Raw genomic sequence first — 18,319 nt, 5'->3', positions numbered from 1 at the left:
CTTTGTAGGGACATGGATGCAGCTGGAAACCATCATTCTTAGCAAACTATCACAAGAACAGAAAACCAAACACCGCATGTTCTCACTTATAGGTGGGAACTGAACAATGAGATCACTTGGACTTGGGAAGGGGAACATCATACACCGGGGCCTATCATGGGGAGGGGGGAGAGGGGAGGGCTTGCATTGGGAGTTATACCTGATATAAATGACGAATTGATGGGTGCTGACGAGTTGATGGGTGCAGCACACCAACATGGCACAAGTGTACATACGTAACAAACCTGCACGTTATGCACATGTACCCTAGAACTTCAAGTATAATAATAAAAAAAAGAAATAAAATAAAATGCAGAAGTGACAAAAAAATAATATATATAAAATAACTGAAATTTATGTCAGGTATATATATAAATTAAGGGTATGTATATACACACACAGACACACATATATACACATACATATACACACATATGTATGTGTGTATATATATCATCTGTGATTTTCTTCTTTTAATTAACATACCAAAGCTTTACTTTGATGAATGGCATTCTTTCAAGATTTGAGTATCTTCAGAAGCAACAGTGAGTGCCAGTGATGCAATCACTGTTACAGACATTTGTGAAATTACGCCTTTGAAATTTCAGAGCTAGCATGCTTTTTTGTTGTGTGTTCTCACGGAGCCAAATTTTTATTTTTGTGAGTGAATTGGATTTTTTTTAAAGCCAGTAATTCAGATGAAACTTTCATAAGGTAGATTATCTGACAGTCTTTTAATTTTTTTAATGTAGTACTCAACTAAACTTTCTTTCAGGCCTGATATATTTGTAATTTTCTCAACCGATTTGTGCTTTGTATTCCAGCCTTCATGTGCCTCTTGATTAGAGAGAAAGGTCCCAAAGATTTCTAAAAAATATGTTGATGTATTGGAGAAAGGATGTTGCCTGTCGTTGTTTGAGACTGCATTTTATATCAACGCTGTTTGCTTATTATCATAGTTATGAGCTCTTTGATGTGGTATTTTGGAAAGAACTTGGCAGGGCAATATGGCAACTCAAGTTCCTTTTTTGAATGCATCTATCTAGTTCCTCTATTGTTTAATTACAAGCTTTGAAGCTAGTGGTTTTTTATTTTTTCTTTTTCCCCAATTGTACCTATTTCTGCTGTAATGTGGGTGATGTGTGTTTCTGTGGGCAAATCATGGTACCTAATTCTTATTTATAAGGTTTTTTGTTACTGTTTTTAATGGAATATGTGTTACGAGTTTCAAGAAACTTGTTCCCAAATAGACTTTTGGAACAGAATTAATTTTAAATGGGGGATGGCATCTATTTTTTGTTTTGCCCTTCTCAGAAGTGACCATCTTTTATTGAGTGTGCTAATATTTTTTTTCTTTGTAGTAACAAATGAATATAATGAATCACTGCTCTACAGTCCAGAAGAACCAAAAATACTTTTCAGTATTCGAGAACCAATAGCAAATAGAGTTTTCTCAAGCAGTCGTCAGCGTTGTTTCTCCTCAAAGTAAGCATCCTCGGTCTGACTTCTGACTATTTTCATCCCTTTCATTATTACAAAGCACACTTGGTTTGAAAACAATTTAATTTCATTAAATTTGCTCATTCAAACTTAATCTAGCAGGAAAAGTCGAACCTGTGAAAGTAATAAGGTATCATGCTAACCCGGCTAAAATCATATTTTCTTGTACACTTATTGTGCCATTTTAGAGAAGCTAAAACTTAAGTGACTAGAAAGGGTACAGTTATTTATTTCAGTGATTTGTTGGTTTTTAAAAAATGAACCAAGACACAATAATTGTAAAAGAAGCTGAATAGAAAGCCCCTTCTTTTTCATAAGCTGTAGAATAAAAACACGATAAACACGAATAGAAAACTTAGATTGCATAGCAATAAACCTTTAGAATAGTTTTCATTTCTTTTAGGTTTTCCCTAAAAGTGACCTCCCACCTATTGAATTTGCTTCATTTTATTTTTGGGGAGAGAGGATATAAAAAAGTGGATATAATTTCTTATTTTGTAAAGGTTCCCCAATTTTCCAAATTAACAAGAAAATCTAAAATTCCAAGAAAATGTCATCTATCTCATGGCAAGCAGAAAACAGCTTAAGCAATTACAAATTGCTGACCTCAGTGTACATATTTTCTCTTTATAGACCTACAATTAATTTTTTCCCCAGGTTAGACACAAATAAGGAAATTTATCTTAAAATTCATATTGTCATTTGACAGTTAATTTGATTAATCCACAGATCTGTACTCAGTTTGAGTGAGACGACAAAGATTCCTTCAAAGATATATACTACTTATATTTCAGGTTTTGCTAATAGGAGAATAGCTTTGTGATTTTGACAGTTGGAAAAGATTTCTTAAACATGTCATGAAAAGCACTGTAACAACAAAAGATTGACAAATTGAACTACACTGGAAGTAAGACCCGCCAGTAATCAAAAGATACAATTAGGAAAACAAAAAGGCAGAGCGAGAAAGATATTTTCAGGACCTATATCCAGCAATGGGCTCATAGCCAGAATATTTAGTATATAAAAATTACTACTGACAATAAGAAAAAGGCAGGCAACATGATAGAAAAATGGCCAAAGTCAGGCATTTCACAAAAGGTGATATTCATATGGCTAATAAACATGAAAAACATGATCTTATTATTCATCTGGGAAATGCTAATTAAAACTACGTAATACGCTACCATATACACCCACCAGAATGACTAAGGTACCAGTTGTTGACAAGGAGGAGTAACTACAACTTTCTGTATATTCCTAAATTTCTGTTAGGAATATATAGCTTGGAAAATTGTTTGGCAGTTACCTAGCAAACCTGCACATAGCATACACGGTGATCCAATAATTCTCCTTTGAGGTATATATCCAACAGAAATGGATGCACCAACAGAAATATATGCACAAAGACATTCAAGAATATTCATAACCGCTCTACTCCCAATAGCCAAAAACCCAGATGTCCATGAATAGTAGAAGAGAGAGATAAATTTCGGTGTTTTCATGCAATAGAAGTGATTTCATACAGCATTAAAAATGAACACACTACTATTAATATTACACATAATAACATGGATGAATTTCACAAACATACTATTGAAAAGAAGACAGACACCACTGTGCATATTATATTCTTCTATTTATATAAAGCTCAAGAACAAACAAAGCTATTACTACTACAGTGACAGAAATTAGGAAGGTAGGTATGCTTGAGGAGGGAGCAGGGATAGTGACTGGGAGAAGGCAGTGAGGGAGCTTCTGGCAAGCTGGGTAACAGTTGATTCCTGAGTTGGATGATCATAAGTGTGTTCACTGAACTGTACATTAATAATTATGTATACCTGTATACATATACACATACCCAACTGTTCTGTATATGTGTTATACTTAAGTAAAAATGTTACATGAAAATAGTTAACACTCTTGTTCAGTACTTAGTATTTGTGATGTTAGTAATTCAGCATTCAATCATATGAAAACAGCCTGTGAGTTCAGTCGGGTCTGCACTTCTTTACTGCTGAATGCTTGAGTGAATGATGCTATCCTGAACATTTGTGTTTGGAGACCTTCATAATATACCCATATATTTACATAGTCACTAATTTTCTCATACCAGAGAACAACTTGATTTTTTAAATGGAGGCCCGAGTGATGTGTGAGGTTAAAATTCAGGATTAAAATAACCTATTAGTTAAGATTAAGAAAACTATTACTATTTAATGAGATATTTCCTTCTGCCTAGGGTTTGTGTTCGTTCTCGTTGTTGGGATGCCTGTATGGTTGTGGATGGAGGAACTTCTTTTGAGTTTAATGATGGTGCAATTGCTTCGATGATGATCAATAAAGAAGATGAGCTTCGAACTGTGCTTCTGGAACAGTGAAGGATTTCCTCATGACAAATTTTGATTACTGGAGAAAATATTTTTACTTCAGAAATGGACTACCAGTCGTAAAGTGACATTTTTTTGGTTATTGTTGAGACTGCTTGCCCGTGGGCTCAGAAGTGAGATTTGCATTATTCTTCTGTTGGATTCTGATAGAAAAAAAGACATTCACTGTATAAGAAAATGGATGGACTGAACTAATTAGAATTGATAGCAGTGAAATTTTTATATTGCTTACAATTGGTAACCAAGAGTGCTGATATCTTTTTAAATTTATAGGGGCAGGCTTAAATAAAGAACTAAATATTTAGGATTTGAAACTTAACTGTATAAGTGTTTTTTCCTTCCCTTTCCTGCTAATTGTGGGATTGTCAGAACTGAACACATATCATTTCATTAGTGCATATTTTTTATAGTACCTGAAAATCAAGATTTTGAAAAAATTTTCATGACAGAGAATTTTGATAAATCCTGACATTGACCTAATTGACATAGGTAAATATGTTTGTATATGTGCTAAGAATTTTCTAATTTCAGAACACAAGGATAATGTTATGACTATTGATTTAAAAATTTCAAATAATCATTTTTGAAATTATAGATGAATGCTTTGAGTTTCATTCTGTTTAATTTCAGCAGTGCTGGGTGAAATACAGATATCAGAACAAATCATGATGCTGTTACAAAAGTATTAGTTATCCAATAAGTGTTTTAAGTCAATTTTTTAAAAATGACGTGAGTCCTACAGGTTTCTTCCGTCTTTAAAATGCTCAAATTTTAAAGATGAAAGAAAGATTCAGGAACTAAAAGGATGAACTGACTAGACATTTTCTATTAGGAGTTTGGTAAAATATTGTAAAAATATTTTCACCTGTGTTAGGAGTATTATCACAAATAATGGATTCTTTAATAAATATGTAAAACACAGTAGTTTTAGAATTGCCTTCCTTAGTATTGTGGTTTTCACCTAGCTTATACTCCAAGTTTTATAGAATTGCTTTTAGGATAAAATGTTAGTACTTTTTTTCCCCCCCCATTATGAGAATTCCTTTATTTTTGGAGGAAATTATCTAATTCTTGATCTACTTATAAGTAATCCTAGATTTTTTGCCAAAAGATCCTGTCATTGCATAATGAAACAGTTGGTATTCTCATGCCATTGTTCAAAGTCATGTGTTTCTTTCACTTGCTGCTGAAAATTTCTGTTCAGTCATTGACAAATATTTATTGAACACCCACTCTGTGCCATGTACTACTATGTCAGGTGCTAGATATGTTGATGAACGAAACAGACTCTATCCTTATACAATTTGAGTCTTGTGGGCTCAGAAGTAAATTCTGTGAAAGCTGGATGGATAATCAAATTGAGTGCTCTTAGTTTTGCCAATATTTAACATGTTGTTCTTATCAATTTTTTAAAATAAATGTTAATGTACAAAGTTAATCTAGGTTTTGATGTATATCCAGAGAATCAATTTTTCTTAAAGTATCTGCATAGACATAGCAAAGAATTTATGACATATCAGATAGAAATACATTAAAATGTAGTGTTTTCCCAGAGCTGGATCTAGTTTCTGGCTTTTTGGTTTTTTTTTTTGATATACATAAGACCACTTTATAAAGAAGCTCCACACTATAGAACCTCCCCTAACAGGCTCAAAATACCTTCTTTTTTGCTTTGTCGCCCAGGCTGGAGTGCAGTGGCACAATCTCGGCTCTGCAACCTCCATCTCCTGGGTTCAAGCGATTCTCCTGCCTCAGCCTCCCAAGTAGCTGGGATTACAGGCACGCAACACCACGCCTGGCTGATTTTTTGTATTTTTAGTAGAGATGGGGTTTCATCATGTTGATCAGGCTGGTCTCAAACTCCTGACCTTGTGATCTGCCCACCTCGGCCTCCCAAAGTGCTGGGATTACAGGCATGAGCCACCATGCCCGGCCTTAAAATGCCTTCTTAAAGAAAAAATGCCAGCTCCATCTTTAATCTCAAGGAAATCTGATTGTCCAAATAGATCTGTTAATATGTAACATATTAATAGGTAACTTGCTGTGTAAAATTTTAAGCCATGTTCTAAAAGGTTTTAAAAGTAATGTGCTCCATTTGTGATATAATTTCTAACATTTCTGCTCTGTGGTGGGGATTTATTTGTAAAAATGAGAGGCAAAAGAATGTTAGCATAGCAAAAATGTGTTTTGAGTGAGTTAACCTTTTAATGGCAACCCTATGTGAATAAAATTACACCACTGTTACTTCTTCTTTTTAACATTTCTTATTTCCCTAACTCTCCAGGGTCACTATTTGAAAACTAGTTTTCACAAAATGTTATGTTTCAGAAGTGTTTCCCCACCACTGTGTATTACTATTCTGTGCCTTGTTTACTTCATTCACTATTAACATTTGACATAGAATGATTAGTTATTAAATCAGAGGGTGAAGTGCTTACCTGGTCAATGTAGGCTCTTCAGATAATTTTGACTTAATATTTTTGATACTCCTTGTGTATTTACATTCATGGCCCCTGTACATTAAATCTTATTACATGTTTTACTGCATTGATTTCACTTTTTAATATCAGAAAGAGCCAGCGAACACATTTTTATTGTAAAATATCCACTTGAGTTGAAAAAGTTGTCAAATACAAGTTTAAGGATCCGTTATATATTTTGCTCAGTTGTGAAAATAATGTACATTTGGAATTTAAATCACTTAAATTCATTCAATTGTACCAGTATTTATGCATCCTTATACTTAAGAATAGCGTCTACCAAGACAATTTTACAAAAAAGATCTCTGGGATAATGCAACACCTAAATATAATGGTTGAGGAGGTAAGAGTAAATGTACTAATGAATTGCCAAACTAAAGAATAGTTCAATTTTGTTTTTTCAAAGGCTGTTTATTCTTGACTTTAACAGTAAAAATCCTCAAGGGATTAGGGCCTAAGTCAGTGAGAGGGCTTATTAAGTTTTCTACATTAAGGTGTGAAGAGTTTTTAAGTCTTACGGGCTTTAAGACTTTTTTTTTAAAGAAAATCACTGACTAAACAAGCTAAAGTAGAAAAGCATATTGTAAGTGTTAATATGAATACCTTAAATATAGTGATTTTAATGCTCAAAATTATAATTTAGATATCTGGTATTTAGAGAAATGTAAAAATATCAGCATTTTAGTATTTAGATTTGCTAAAACATAGTAACTCAAAGCAGTTATGTTTTGAGTTATCATACTAGTACAGGCTTTTAGGTCTTTGACTTGTATCTTGAAGGGTTAGTCTCTTGGTGAAGAAAACTTTGACTTTCTGGGATATTTGGCTAGGTGGGGATTGGAATAGTAAAGAGGAGGTTGTCATTTTGCTTGTTTCCATGGTTAGGGTAAGCAATGACAAGAGGTTTCTTTCTAGTTTGCCCAGTCTCTAGACTACTTGCCTTTCTTTCCTCATAGGCTCTGCATCTTCTCCTGGGCTGTTGTATCCTGCACATTGTAGATGGTCAATAAATGTTGAAGTGTAATTGGGTTCACCAGGATAGGACACAAGTACTTTATCCAGAAATAAAGTTTTGCACTTGGCCAGCGTCTCTTATGTCTCTGGAGCTTGTGGATAGGATCTATTAGGAATCAAGAGCGCAAGAGCAGGTAAAGTGACAGCAGTAAAAATGAAACAGACAGGTGTGTCTCGGAATAGAACAGAATATTACTTATCAAGTGTCTCCTTGATTTAAAAAAAAAAAAAAACTTGATGATACAAGCCTCTAGAGCACTGACACTATTGACATTTTGTCAAGACAATTCTTTGTTGTGGGGGGCTGTCCTGTAGTCAGCAGCATCCTTAGCCTCTGTTGCCTATATGCCAATAGCACTTCTCATGACCACCAAAAATGCCTTCAGATGTTACCAAGTATCTCCTCGGTGGGAGAAAATCACCCCTGGTCTAGAGCTTTTTGTTGCTAGATCTAACTACTGTTTTATGGGAATAGGGGACAGATTAACCTATCATTCCAGGGATAGATGCAAAATCCAGAATGTAGAACACAGGACAGATGATAACATAGTTTCTTCAATAAATAAGTTACAAGGAAAGAAAGGAAGAAACCCTAAGATTAAGATTTAGAGAATTTAAATGCAGTATGTACACCATGTTTGGATCCTGAGCAAAATAAACCCACTGAAGAAAACACGAGATAACTGAGGAGTTTTCAACACCATCTTGATATATCATGCTTCAGGATTCATGCAGGAGAATCCCTATCTTTTAGAGGTTTATACTGAAATAGTTATGATATTATGGTCTGGGTTTTGCTTCAAAATTATCTGTATTGGAGGGGAATGGTTGAGACCATGGATTAATTGGCCAGGAGTCGACTGTTGAAACTGGATGATGGGGTCCATCATATTCTCTCTTTTTTTTTTTTTTTTGGCATATGTTTGATGTTTTTCATCATTAAAAAAAGGCATAGTGGTGATAGGACCAACGCAATTGGGTGATATTCAAGAATCACCATTCTACCATTTGAATGGAAGGGTTTAAAAGGAACAGAATTCCTGGAAGACCTCTGGGCATACAGTGAACATTCAAATAGTTTCTGAATGACAATAAAATACATAGTATAACCTGATCAAATATATTTTAAAAATGCTACTAGCTGACTTTTATTGATAGTACTCCTTTGTCACTTGAATTCAAAGGTTTTGTAAGTATATTACTACTGGAAGCACTTTAAAGATAAGCCTGTATTAGCCCCTTTTAAAAGGCATTATAAACTTTTTTTTTTTTTGATAAGCATATGAAGTAGAAGGGTCAAAACAGGGCTCTGTTTTGAAGAGTCTTATTTAGAGGTATCTAAGCCAAATGGCACACCACACTAAATGCTTTCAAATTTTAACCACAACACTTAAAGAGAAAGAAAAAAGGAATACAACTTAGCTTAAGTACTCATTTTTATAAAAATGTGTTTATTTTAAAACAAGTCTATAAAAGTAGAAATCACATACAAAAATACAGATTACTCTGACATGTTGGCAAAATAGCTTATGGCTGGACTTGAGTTTGGAAGTTCTGTATGTTTGAGGGCATCTGGATGTTAGAGTCCAACTGGATCCTAACCCCAGCTCTTGTCACTAACCTGTAAACAATAATTTCAAGTAGTATTTAGCACTTTTTAACTACTAAGAAATTGAAGCATAATCATTTCCTGTGTAACCCAACTTTAAAATCTTCCTTAGGTCTAAGCAGATAAAGGCACTTCATACTATATTTCTAAAATTAACAATTTTTGATAAAAAAAAAAAGTTAATACAAATGACAAGTTTTGGCTTTTTTTTTGTCGTTACATTTTGAACATATGAAGAAGTCATCAATTTAAACTAGTTTTTGTGATTTTTAAGAAGTAGAATTTGATCTTTTTCACTTCTCTGTACGAGTTTAGAAAATATATGTATCACTGATGGTATCAAAAGGTCCCACATCTGGATTTTAACTCTTATGTAGGTATAAGTAGTGCTTACTACTGAAACTGCATGGAACATATACCTGCTTCTATTGTATTATTTCTGATTGAAGAGAAAATGCAGTTCCTCTTAGGGAACTGTAGGTCTGATGACCTTAAAAATGGATAGTTTCAAACAATTATTGGTGAGAGATCATTTAAAAAAAGACAATTTAAAATACTTGATTCCAGAGTAATATAAAAGCAACCTTAAGAACCTCAGCACTAAAGGAAAACAGCAGGCAACTTCAGAATTCTTCCCATCCAAATTTTCAAGAATACAGACTGGATTAATACCACCTTTCTAAAACAAAGCAAGTCATTTTAAAAGCTAAAGGACCCATGTTAACATAATTTGATTATCAAGTTAGAAAACCACAATTATATTTCTCATCTAATTTAGATTCTGGAAACAGTAACTTAATGAACATTACAGGATACTTCAAATTAACCTGTCATAGAAAACTGTCTCCTGGGCCTTCAAATCCTATACCAATTCTATACCTCTGGGTTTTGTAATGTTTAGTCTTCTGTAAGTTTTAAGGTGAATTACATGGCGTTACTTATTTCTATTAACCTAATTTCAAATCTAAAGGCAAAATTAAAATGCATTTTTCTCTTTCCTATTCCCAGAAAAGATGGCCTCAGACGCTACTATCCTATGATTCTCTTTTTGTTCAGCTCATAATACAAATAGCTTATTGTTCTTCTAAGCTGTCTTATAAAGCAATACTATAAAATTAAATAGATAAAAGTTATATGGGCTATGAAGATTGTTTGCTGGTGGTAATTTTTAAGCTTGATTCTGAATAGACTTAATAAGAAGGGCACTTGGAAGAGGTGGCTCAAATTTTGCTCTTTAAGGTGTCTTGAAATTATAGGCTCACTCTCCCAAAAATAAAAGGCCTACAACTTTGGCTCTTAAGAGCAAAGCAGTGATAGAAGCTTTTAGAATCATTTCAAAAAGCAAGATTTCATAGTTTTCCCCCTCAAATGGTTCACTAGTATACTTGCAGAATGAAGGCAAAGGGAAAACCAAGAATAAAACTAGCTAAGTACTCCAGCAACTGGGCTTCCTGCTTATTTTCCCTGTTCTAAAGAAGAGACACCATCCTGCAATAAATACTTCATAGACAACTGGGCTTTTGCAGTGTCAGTCGGCACTTGATGCCCCATATCTCCTGGTTCTTTTTGTTGCCAATAGTTGGTCTGGCAATGGTGGTGAAATGGGAGCAATTAATTTGTAGGTGAGGAAGGGCTTCTTTTAACAGTTGAAGGGTACCGTCTGGCACGATTCCAAAAACTTGTAGTGTTTTCAGTGTGGGAATTTCTCCAAGTTCACTGGAAAGGAAGAAAAAGACTTTCAGAATGGCAGTACCTATGGAAACTGTTTGACTAGAGTTATATGACCCAAATTTTACAATTTGTATCATCTACAAAATGCAGTTTGAAAATATAATTTACAATAAATGATTTGAGAAAATAGCAGATTAAACTGGAAAGCACAGACCATATAGCTTGAGCAACAGGCATTAGGAAACGCACTGCTGCATTTTATTGAATGAGGTTCCTAATAACCTTAGAAACTCAGGTTTATTTAAGAATCCAATCATATTTGTTTCCTTTCTCCAGTTGTGATTTATATAGTGATCTGAATGGGGTTACTGTATTGTGAGAAGAAACTAGCAAGTGAGTGATGGTAGAAGCAAATGTTTTACTGTGGCACCAGCTGGAACCACCACAGGTTACATGCAAATTAAGGATATGAACTTGACCTTTATTTGAACTAGGCTCATCTCTCAAAGGGAGATGTTGTCAGGATTAACGAACTTCTTAATAACGGTTCATAGTCAACAAGTCCATTATGTGTGACGAAAACTACCACTGACTTCCCTAAGATATTTTAGATAGGGTTATGTAATTGGGTACAGGTGGAGAAAATGGGTTAAAAATCACACCTTTTATAGGAGGCAATAGCCATCTTACCTCCCTACATATTACCATTTTTTTCTGCATAGATAAGCCAGTCCCTTTAGGTATTTCACATTAGATGAAATCCAACCCTGTTAACAGTGAAATTCTGTTTGACAAATTCAGTTTCTCAAATTCTGTTTCTTCAAAGTAAATACTGTTTGCTGTTGGTAATGATTTTTTTCTTCTTAACTCAGATCTATGTGCCTAGAAATTCAACTCTCTAATCTGTATTTGCTCAAGGTTGGGACACACAGTACAAAGTCTCAGGAAAGGGAACATTTATTTTGGAATTTCAGCAAAATCCTACTACAGATCAATGAGCACCTCAATGACCTAAAGTCAGAAACATCCTCTATATCTTCACATTGTCAATAATTACTTTTAAAAAGCCCCAAACTTTCCTTATAACTGTCACCTGACCTCCAGATTTCTTCCTTCTAGCCTATTCTATATACTAATTTCCAAGGCATCTTCCTAAAGCCTAGCTCATGTTAGTCATTCATCTGCTCCAAAACCTTTGATGCTTCTCTTGTGTTTACAGAACCCAGGCTGTGCAGCTAGTCTGAAGACCTTCCGTGTCTAACCTGCTCTTCCAGTCTTCCCACTACTCTCCGAAATGTATTTATTCTACATTCCACAAGGTGTCTTAAACCCCACAAATGTTTAATATACGTTAGCTGAGTACAGGATGAAGGCTAATTTACAAAATAAAAGCACTATCCAAATGAAATAAATATGCTTGTTCACAAGGGGACAGTAAGATCTAAAGGTATATAACCAAAGAAAATCGGAAAGAACAAATTGCTGTCATTAAGTAAACTGCTTTCTGGATTGTAGAAACAGTATCAAAGAAGATCACAATACACAGATACTTAATCACTTACGATGACAGCAATGCAGCTCCAACTTTGAATCCCCCATGTGAAATTTGAGAAACGTTGTAATTACTATGAGAATTCTGGTTCTGGTGTATCCAAATTAGCCAAATTGTGAGCCATTCTGCGCTGGAGAATATTTAAGAGAAGAAACTGTAGGTGGAGTAAGAAAAGGAGGAATGGCAGATGGCAGAGGAGGACATGTTCTTACAACAGCATTGGGAAAGAGATTTGGTGAGGAAAGAAATGAAGACCAGACTCTCAGAACACACTCGTGTGTTATATATAAGGGGGTTATATAAGATAAAATGATGGATAAAGAACTAGTTCCCAAGTCAAAAATCCAGAAAGTCTAAGATTTTAAGGAGACAAAAAATAAACAAAAAACAAAGCCTCCTGGTATGTGCAACTCAGAATAAAAAATTTGCAAGCATCTTTTAAAAACTACAATGGAAGAGATTGAAGAACAAACTAAGGGATAGCAAATAGAAATAAGTAGTTCAAGAGTCTTTATTTCTAATGTAAGAAGTGTAAAATGACACCAATGTCTTATGTATATTGAATTTTAGAAAATAAAAGATATTTATGAACTCACAGGATTGCTCTTTACCTTATCTATACAATAATCCTGTTTTCCTTATAAAATCTTAAATGCCTCAACTACAAATGCTCTTACCACAGAAGTTTTTTAGTCTTATCTTAGATTAGTTTACTATCTCCAGTTTGGGTTTCTTACTTGAATGAAGAATAGGGAAGAATTAGAAGGAAGTTTAGACATAGAGAAGAAGACCAATTAAGAAGTAAGAGAATAAATACAATGGGAATAGGTCCTGGGGAAGAAAAATTTATAGTTTCCCAAGTATTTTAAAACATTACTACAGAAGACAAGACATTCAAATTGTATTTTCCCACTTCAGAGAAATAGATAGCCTTAAGTTCTTTAGCATAGGTGGCTCTCTGGAAATTACTATGGAAACACCCTGGAATTTTTATTACAAACCTCAAATATATCAGCTGCCAAAATGATTGAAATTAAAGTCATTCTAATTCTCATTTTATCTTGAGAAACTTTTAAGCATAAGGTACCAACAAACTCATCTTGAAGGATTCACAATGCAAATCAGTGTACTATTTACATAATACCTCAAGAAATATACTCTTTTACCTTAATGTTCAAGAACGGGATCTTTCTTCTCTATTCTAGTGGTCTGACTTATAACTAAACTCCTAATGCCCCTGTTCCTCTTATTTCGTTAAGATTTGTACAAATAAGAAATAATAATGCAGTGAAGGTTCACAATATGTCTGTGACTTCAAGCCGGTGTTTGTAACCCTCAATTCACACTGTCTCCAGGTATTACCATGTGATTATTATGCAGGTATCGCAATTACTATTACTATCATCCCACTGGATAAAAATATTAAAATGAAGACCTCACAGCCTTCCCCTCACCTCTGCTTGAGAAAAAGCATTTGGGTCATTACCTGCTTAGCTTCTTTCTTTCTGCAGAGAAGGAACAAAAGCAAGACACATGGATAGATTCTCTTGAGAAAAGCAACCTGAAAAGAATGATCACCACACTCCCCAGGGGGCTGCACAGGCAAAGAAGCAGGAGGCCAGATGGCAAGGACAGGAAAGAATGGATGACAGAGAAGTCTTTTTGGGTAGACGCTAGAAGCTCCTAGGAGTTCTGGATGCTAGAAAATAGAGAGGGCAGGGATTTTAATAAGAGTTTCATGCACATGAATTTAAACCCCAACATTTGAGAGCCAGGAAAGTAAATCCTGCCATCCTATTTTAGGCAGTCCTTTCCCAAATGAGATACCAGCTGAGACCCTGAACCCCAAGATTAATTAAAATGATTAATTAAAATGCATAACTGCCAGATTTCCTAATTCTACTAGTTAACTCTGTATAGCTGAAGTATCTGATTTATTCATTAATTCTTGAAACTAACTTAAAAGATCCAAACTATGATTCTGAGGACTAAAATTCTTTGTTCAAATTCACCACCATTCCTACGTAGGAGCTGGAAGCTAAATTAACCTTTGTTTAGTTTGTGAGCTACATAAATGAGTCCAGCAGCCGCATTCAAGACATGTTGGGCACCTGATCAACTCTTAAGATACTGACCTCTTGTGGTTTTTAATAAAATTGCTACACATGCACATTTGCCATTAGGGAGACTTTTCCAGTCCTTTGGGATGAAATACAGAAAACCTTTTAAAACAATAAAGATATGATTCCCAGGGATGAGTTGGGTATGGTGTTTCCCAAAGGACAGATGGACCAGGCTGCTTCTTTCTTGCACTCCCTTGATTCTGTGTAAGTTGCTAAGCAGGTAAAACTACCCCTTGTATGAACCATTGGATTAGATAGCGACTATTTTGCCTCTGTCCAGGAGACCTAGGATTTAGACCCAGGTCAGCCACCAACTCACCATCAGGGTTTGAATAAGTCACTTCACTTTTTAGACCTTAACACATCCCTCTTCAAAAATAGCATCAGACTTACAATACATACCATCTACAGGCTTATATCCTTCCAATTCCTTCACTATCCAGGACACACATCACTAAGAAGATACAGAACTTTAAGCCCAGATGAAAGCTTTTTGAATCAACTGGAGTTACTCCAAAAAATTTGGAAAGGAAAAAAAAAAAAGACACTAACCCACACTGGGTCTGCCTTCCCAATTATTCTTCAAGTTTCCTGGAGGAAAAGGTTATCTTCTGCTTCTCTGCTAAGTCGTCTCATAGATACTAAGACAGCAAGCTAGTAATTAAAACTTCTTACAGCTAAACAAAATGTTTAGTGAACAATCTGGATCAACTCAATTTCACCAGACAGTTTAAGCAACACTCTGCTGGTCTTTCATAGCCGGTCTGTGGTATACTAATCACTAATGCTTCGGTTTTATATGTCTATTAATAATAATGGATTTTCACACCAAGGGGCATCTCTGTTGTTTCCTGCCTTCAATTAAGCATTAAAAACAAAACACACTTACAGTAAAGTTTCAGGTATTATATCATAGCACCGACTGAGTGATAGGTGTTGGAGGTAGTTGAGCTGGAAAAATTCTTGAAAGCAGTCATTCTTTAGCATGACACTATCACTGTAAGAAGGCAGTAAAAAAGATATTGAAAATCACACATTGATCCTAGATAAAGAAGACAGAAATAACCTACTGCTTAGTTGCTTCAATTCACCATTATGATCCTTTCCCCATTTAATGAGAAATCAAGATTTTTCAACTTCTGATCTAAAATAAACAAAAAAATACCTTAAGTCTAGATGGACAAGATTGGGGCATCTTCTAACTAAAGTAGAGAGATCTAGGAAAAGCAAAAAAAAACATGATGGTCACTATTAAATGAGGAACAAGACAAGGATATTTGTTATCACTACTATCATTGAACATCATTCTGGAAGTTCAGGGCAATGCAATTAGAACCACACACTATTCAAAAGAAAAAATGATCATCTTGGAACATAAAATTTTCTACCCAAAAAGCCCAAGAGAATCACCCGAAAAAGAGAACTGTGAAAAATGACGATCTTTAGCTTATCTATGTATCAGCAATAGCAGGCCAGAAAAACAATAGGGAAAAAAATCCCATTCACAATAGCAAAAAGTAAAATTAAATATCAGTATATATAAGCAAACAATATATTACAAAGGTAGCACCTCAGATCAACAAGAGAAATAATGGATCAGTAAAAAGAAATATTGCTACTACAACTGGAAAAAATTATTTCTCCAACTCAAATAACATATTTAAATACATTCCACATAATAAGTTCTAAATATAAAAATATTATTTTGTATTTAGGATAATAATATATTAAATATTAAAAATTATTAACTAATTTAGGGTAATTATTTAATTGAATCTTGGGATACGGTATTTCTAAACATAAAAGAAAACATAGGGAACACATCAATTTACTACATAAAATTTTAAAACTCTACCATATTAAAACAAAACAATTTAAAACGTATCAGAAAATTGGGAATAAATATTTTCAACATACATTAAACAGAGAGTTAATCTTATATAAAGAGAAAAAAGATAAATCAAAAAGGCAATGAATATGAACAAATCTACATTGCAAAATACCAAGATAATAAAAAGGAGCAAGAAATACCAAATAAAATTAGAAATATTTCTTCTCAGCCATCAAGTGAAAAAAAATTCTATTATAAAGTAGGTCTATTATAAAGTAGGTCTTTCACACACCACAGGTAGATATTTAATTTTATTTGCAGGCTTTCAGGAGCCTGAACCCCAGACTGATTTTTTTGCATAGTAAATGGATTTTTTTTTTTTTTAAAGAATTCAGAGAATTATACACTTTACTTTTGGTCCAGTAACTCCACTTTTGGAAAAACATAGATGTGTATGAATATATTCAACGTGGCAACAGTTATATTAGCCCCTCCTCGAATTAGTTTAATATGTTAACCTCATCCATTCCATATACACTGCTAATCATTATGAAAACGCTTTCTGATAACATTTCATACATAAAAAAATACGAGGATAGATTGTAAACAAAATATATAATACTGCGTTATAATTTCAACTTGGCCAAAACACACTCAAACTCACATTTACACACAAACACATACACAGAATGAAAGAGCGAAAAGAAAAAAAAAAAATGCTGGAAGGAAATATATCCAAAATGTTAACTGCAGTATTCAAGGGTATTGGGATTACAGGCAACTTTTCAGAATCTGGAAGAAAGTCATGAAAGCTACTTGGCAATCAGAAAATGAATCAATGTCACTTATTTAGAACAACAGGCAAACTTCATTAACATTTGAGGGTTTTTTCATCTCACAGGTATATCCCCTCCCCTAAATTCTGGACTTGCATTTTCAACTGCCTCCTCAACATACTGTTAGGATATGTGATAGGCCTCTAAATTTATGTCTAAAATCAAATACTCAGTTTCTCCCCCAAATTTCCTCCTTCCCTAAACTCTCTCCCATCTCAGCAAGCGATAATTTCACGAATCCAGTGGCTTCAGCCAAAACCCTTGAAATCATAGTGGACTATTTTTCTCACATCCCTCGTTCATTCTGTCACCAAATCTCATGATGTTGGTTTTTAAAATGTACCCAAATCTGATCATTTCTTACCACCTTAAGTGTCACCACCCTAGTCTCTTAACTGGTCTCCCTGCTTCATATTTCCCTGCTACAGCCTTTTCTCAACATAGCACTAGCCTGAGTCTTTTAAAATGAAGTCAGTCACAGGCCTGAGTCTTTTAAAATGAAGTCAGTCACATCATTGCTCTGACTGAAATACTCCAATGGTCTCCCATGTCCCACGTCACTTAGAAAAAATTCAAAGCTTTTGCCTTGGCTTAGACAGCCCTTGGCCATCTCTCTCCTCTCACTGTTCTCCCTGCTCCCTCTCACACACTGGTTCCATATCAAGGTATTTGCACTCACTGGTCCTTTGTTCTTGAATGTTCTTCTCTCACATATGCATACGGATTCCTTTTTCACTCAGTCAGGTCTGTGGGTCCAGTACAGTCTCCTCAGAGAGGCCCTGTCTTTGACCATTCCATCTAAACGTAGTCTCCTTTCTGCCACATTCTATCTGGTTACTCTGCTTTGCTTTTCGCCCTTGCATTTTTACCTCCTTTCATAACATTTATGAAATATGTTCACTTTCTGGCTCCCCCATATAAAGTAAGCTTCGTAAGGGTGACTTTCCCTGTTCAAGGCTACATCTCCTGAGTCTGGAACAGAGCTTCAATCATTGTAGGTGCTCAACAAGTATTTAATAAATGACCAAAAAATGAAAAAAGTACACAATAAAATTTTGAGGGACCAATCATCTAACCAGCCAACTAGCCATTAGCAAAATCAGATGCAATCATACTTTGACACCACTGGAGAAAGAACCAAACATTAGGGGATAAAGGGGTTAGTCTCCTTCTCTGGCCCACACTTAAGCTCTGTCCTCCCTGGGCAGGAAGTAGTTAGTAAAGAGTAGTCACTGCCAAGGTTTCCTTTTCACTGTCCCCTTCATTTCACCACAAAC

General features: G+C 34.7%; 2 protein-coding genes across 7 annotated transcripts in view; one reads left to right on the top strand and one right to left on the bottom strand.

Annotated features, from left to right (window-relative positions):
* NADK2 (NAD kinase 2, mitochondrial) overlaps positions 1 to 5,595 on the top strand; it is a 54,576-nt gene extending 48,981 nt beyond the window's left edge. For all 4 annotated transcript variants that reach the window (XM_011944363.1, XM_011944360.1, XM_011944362.1 and 1 more), the window contains 2 exons: positions 1,401 to 1,524; positions 3,779 to 5,595. In XM_011944363.1, coding sequence (XP_011799753.1) covers positions 1,401 to 1,524; positions 3,779 to 3,917 — 263 coding nt within the window. In that variant the 3' untranslated portion in view covers positions 3,918 to 5,595. The remainder of the gene's footprint in view (positions 1 to 1,400; positions 1,525 to 3,778) is intronic.
* A 3,712-nt stretch (positions 5,596 to 9,307) lies between these two features.
* The window catches only part of SKP2 (S-phase kinase-associated protein 2, E3 ubiquitin protein ligase), a 31,475-nt gene continuing 22,463 nt past the window's right edge, over positions 9,308 to 18,319 (bottom strand). For all 3 annotated transcript variants that reach the window (XM_011944358.1, XM_011944359.1, XM_011944357.1), the window contains 3 exons: positions 15,541 to 15,592; positions 15,265 to 15,372; positions 9,308 to 10,745 (listed from right to left, as the gene is read on the bottom strand). In XM_011944358.1, the coding sequence (XP_011799748.1) occupies positions 10,532 to 10,745; positions 15,265 to 15,372; positions 15,541 to 15,592 (374 nt within the window). In that variant the 3' untranslated portion in view covers positions 9,308 to 10,531. The remainder of the gene's footprint in view (positions 10,746 to 15,264; positions 15,373 to 15,540; positions 15,593 to 18,319) is intronic.

This window comes from Colobus angolensis, unplaced genomic scaffold, assembly GCF_000951035.1.
Source record: "Colobus angolensis palliatus isolate OR3802 unplaced genomic scaffold, Cang.pa_1.0 Scaffold230, whole genome shotgun sequence".
NCBI lineage: Eukaryota > Metazoa > Chordata > Mammalia > Primates > Cercopithecidae > Colobus > Colobus angolensis.
Note: the sequence above shows the minus strand (reverse complement) of the source record. Positions and strands in the feature narration are given on the sequence as shown.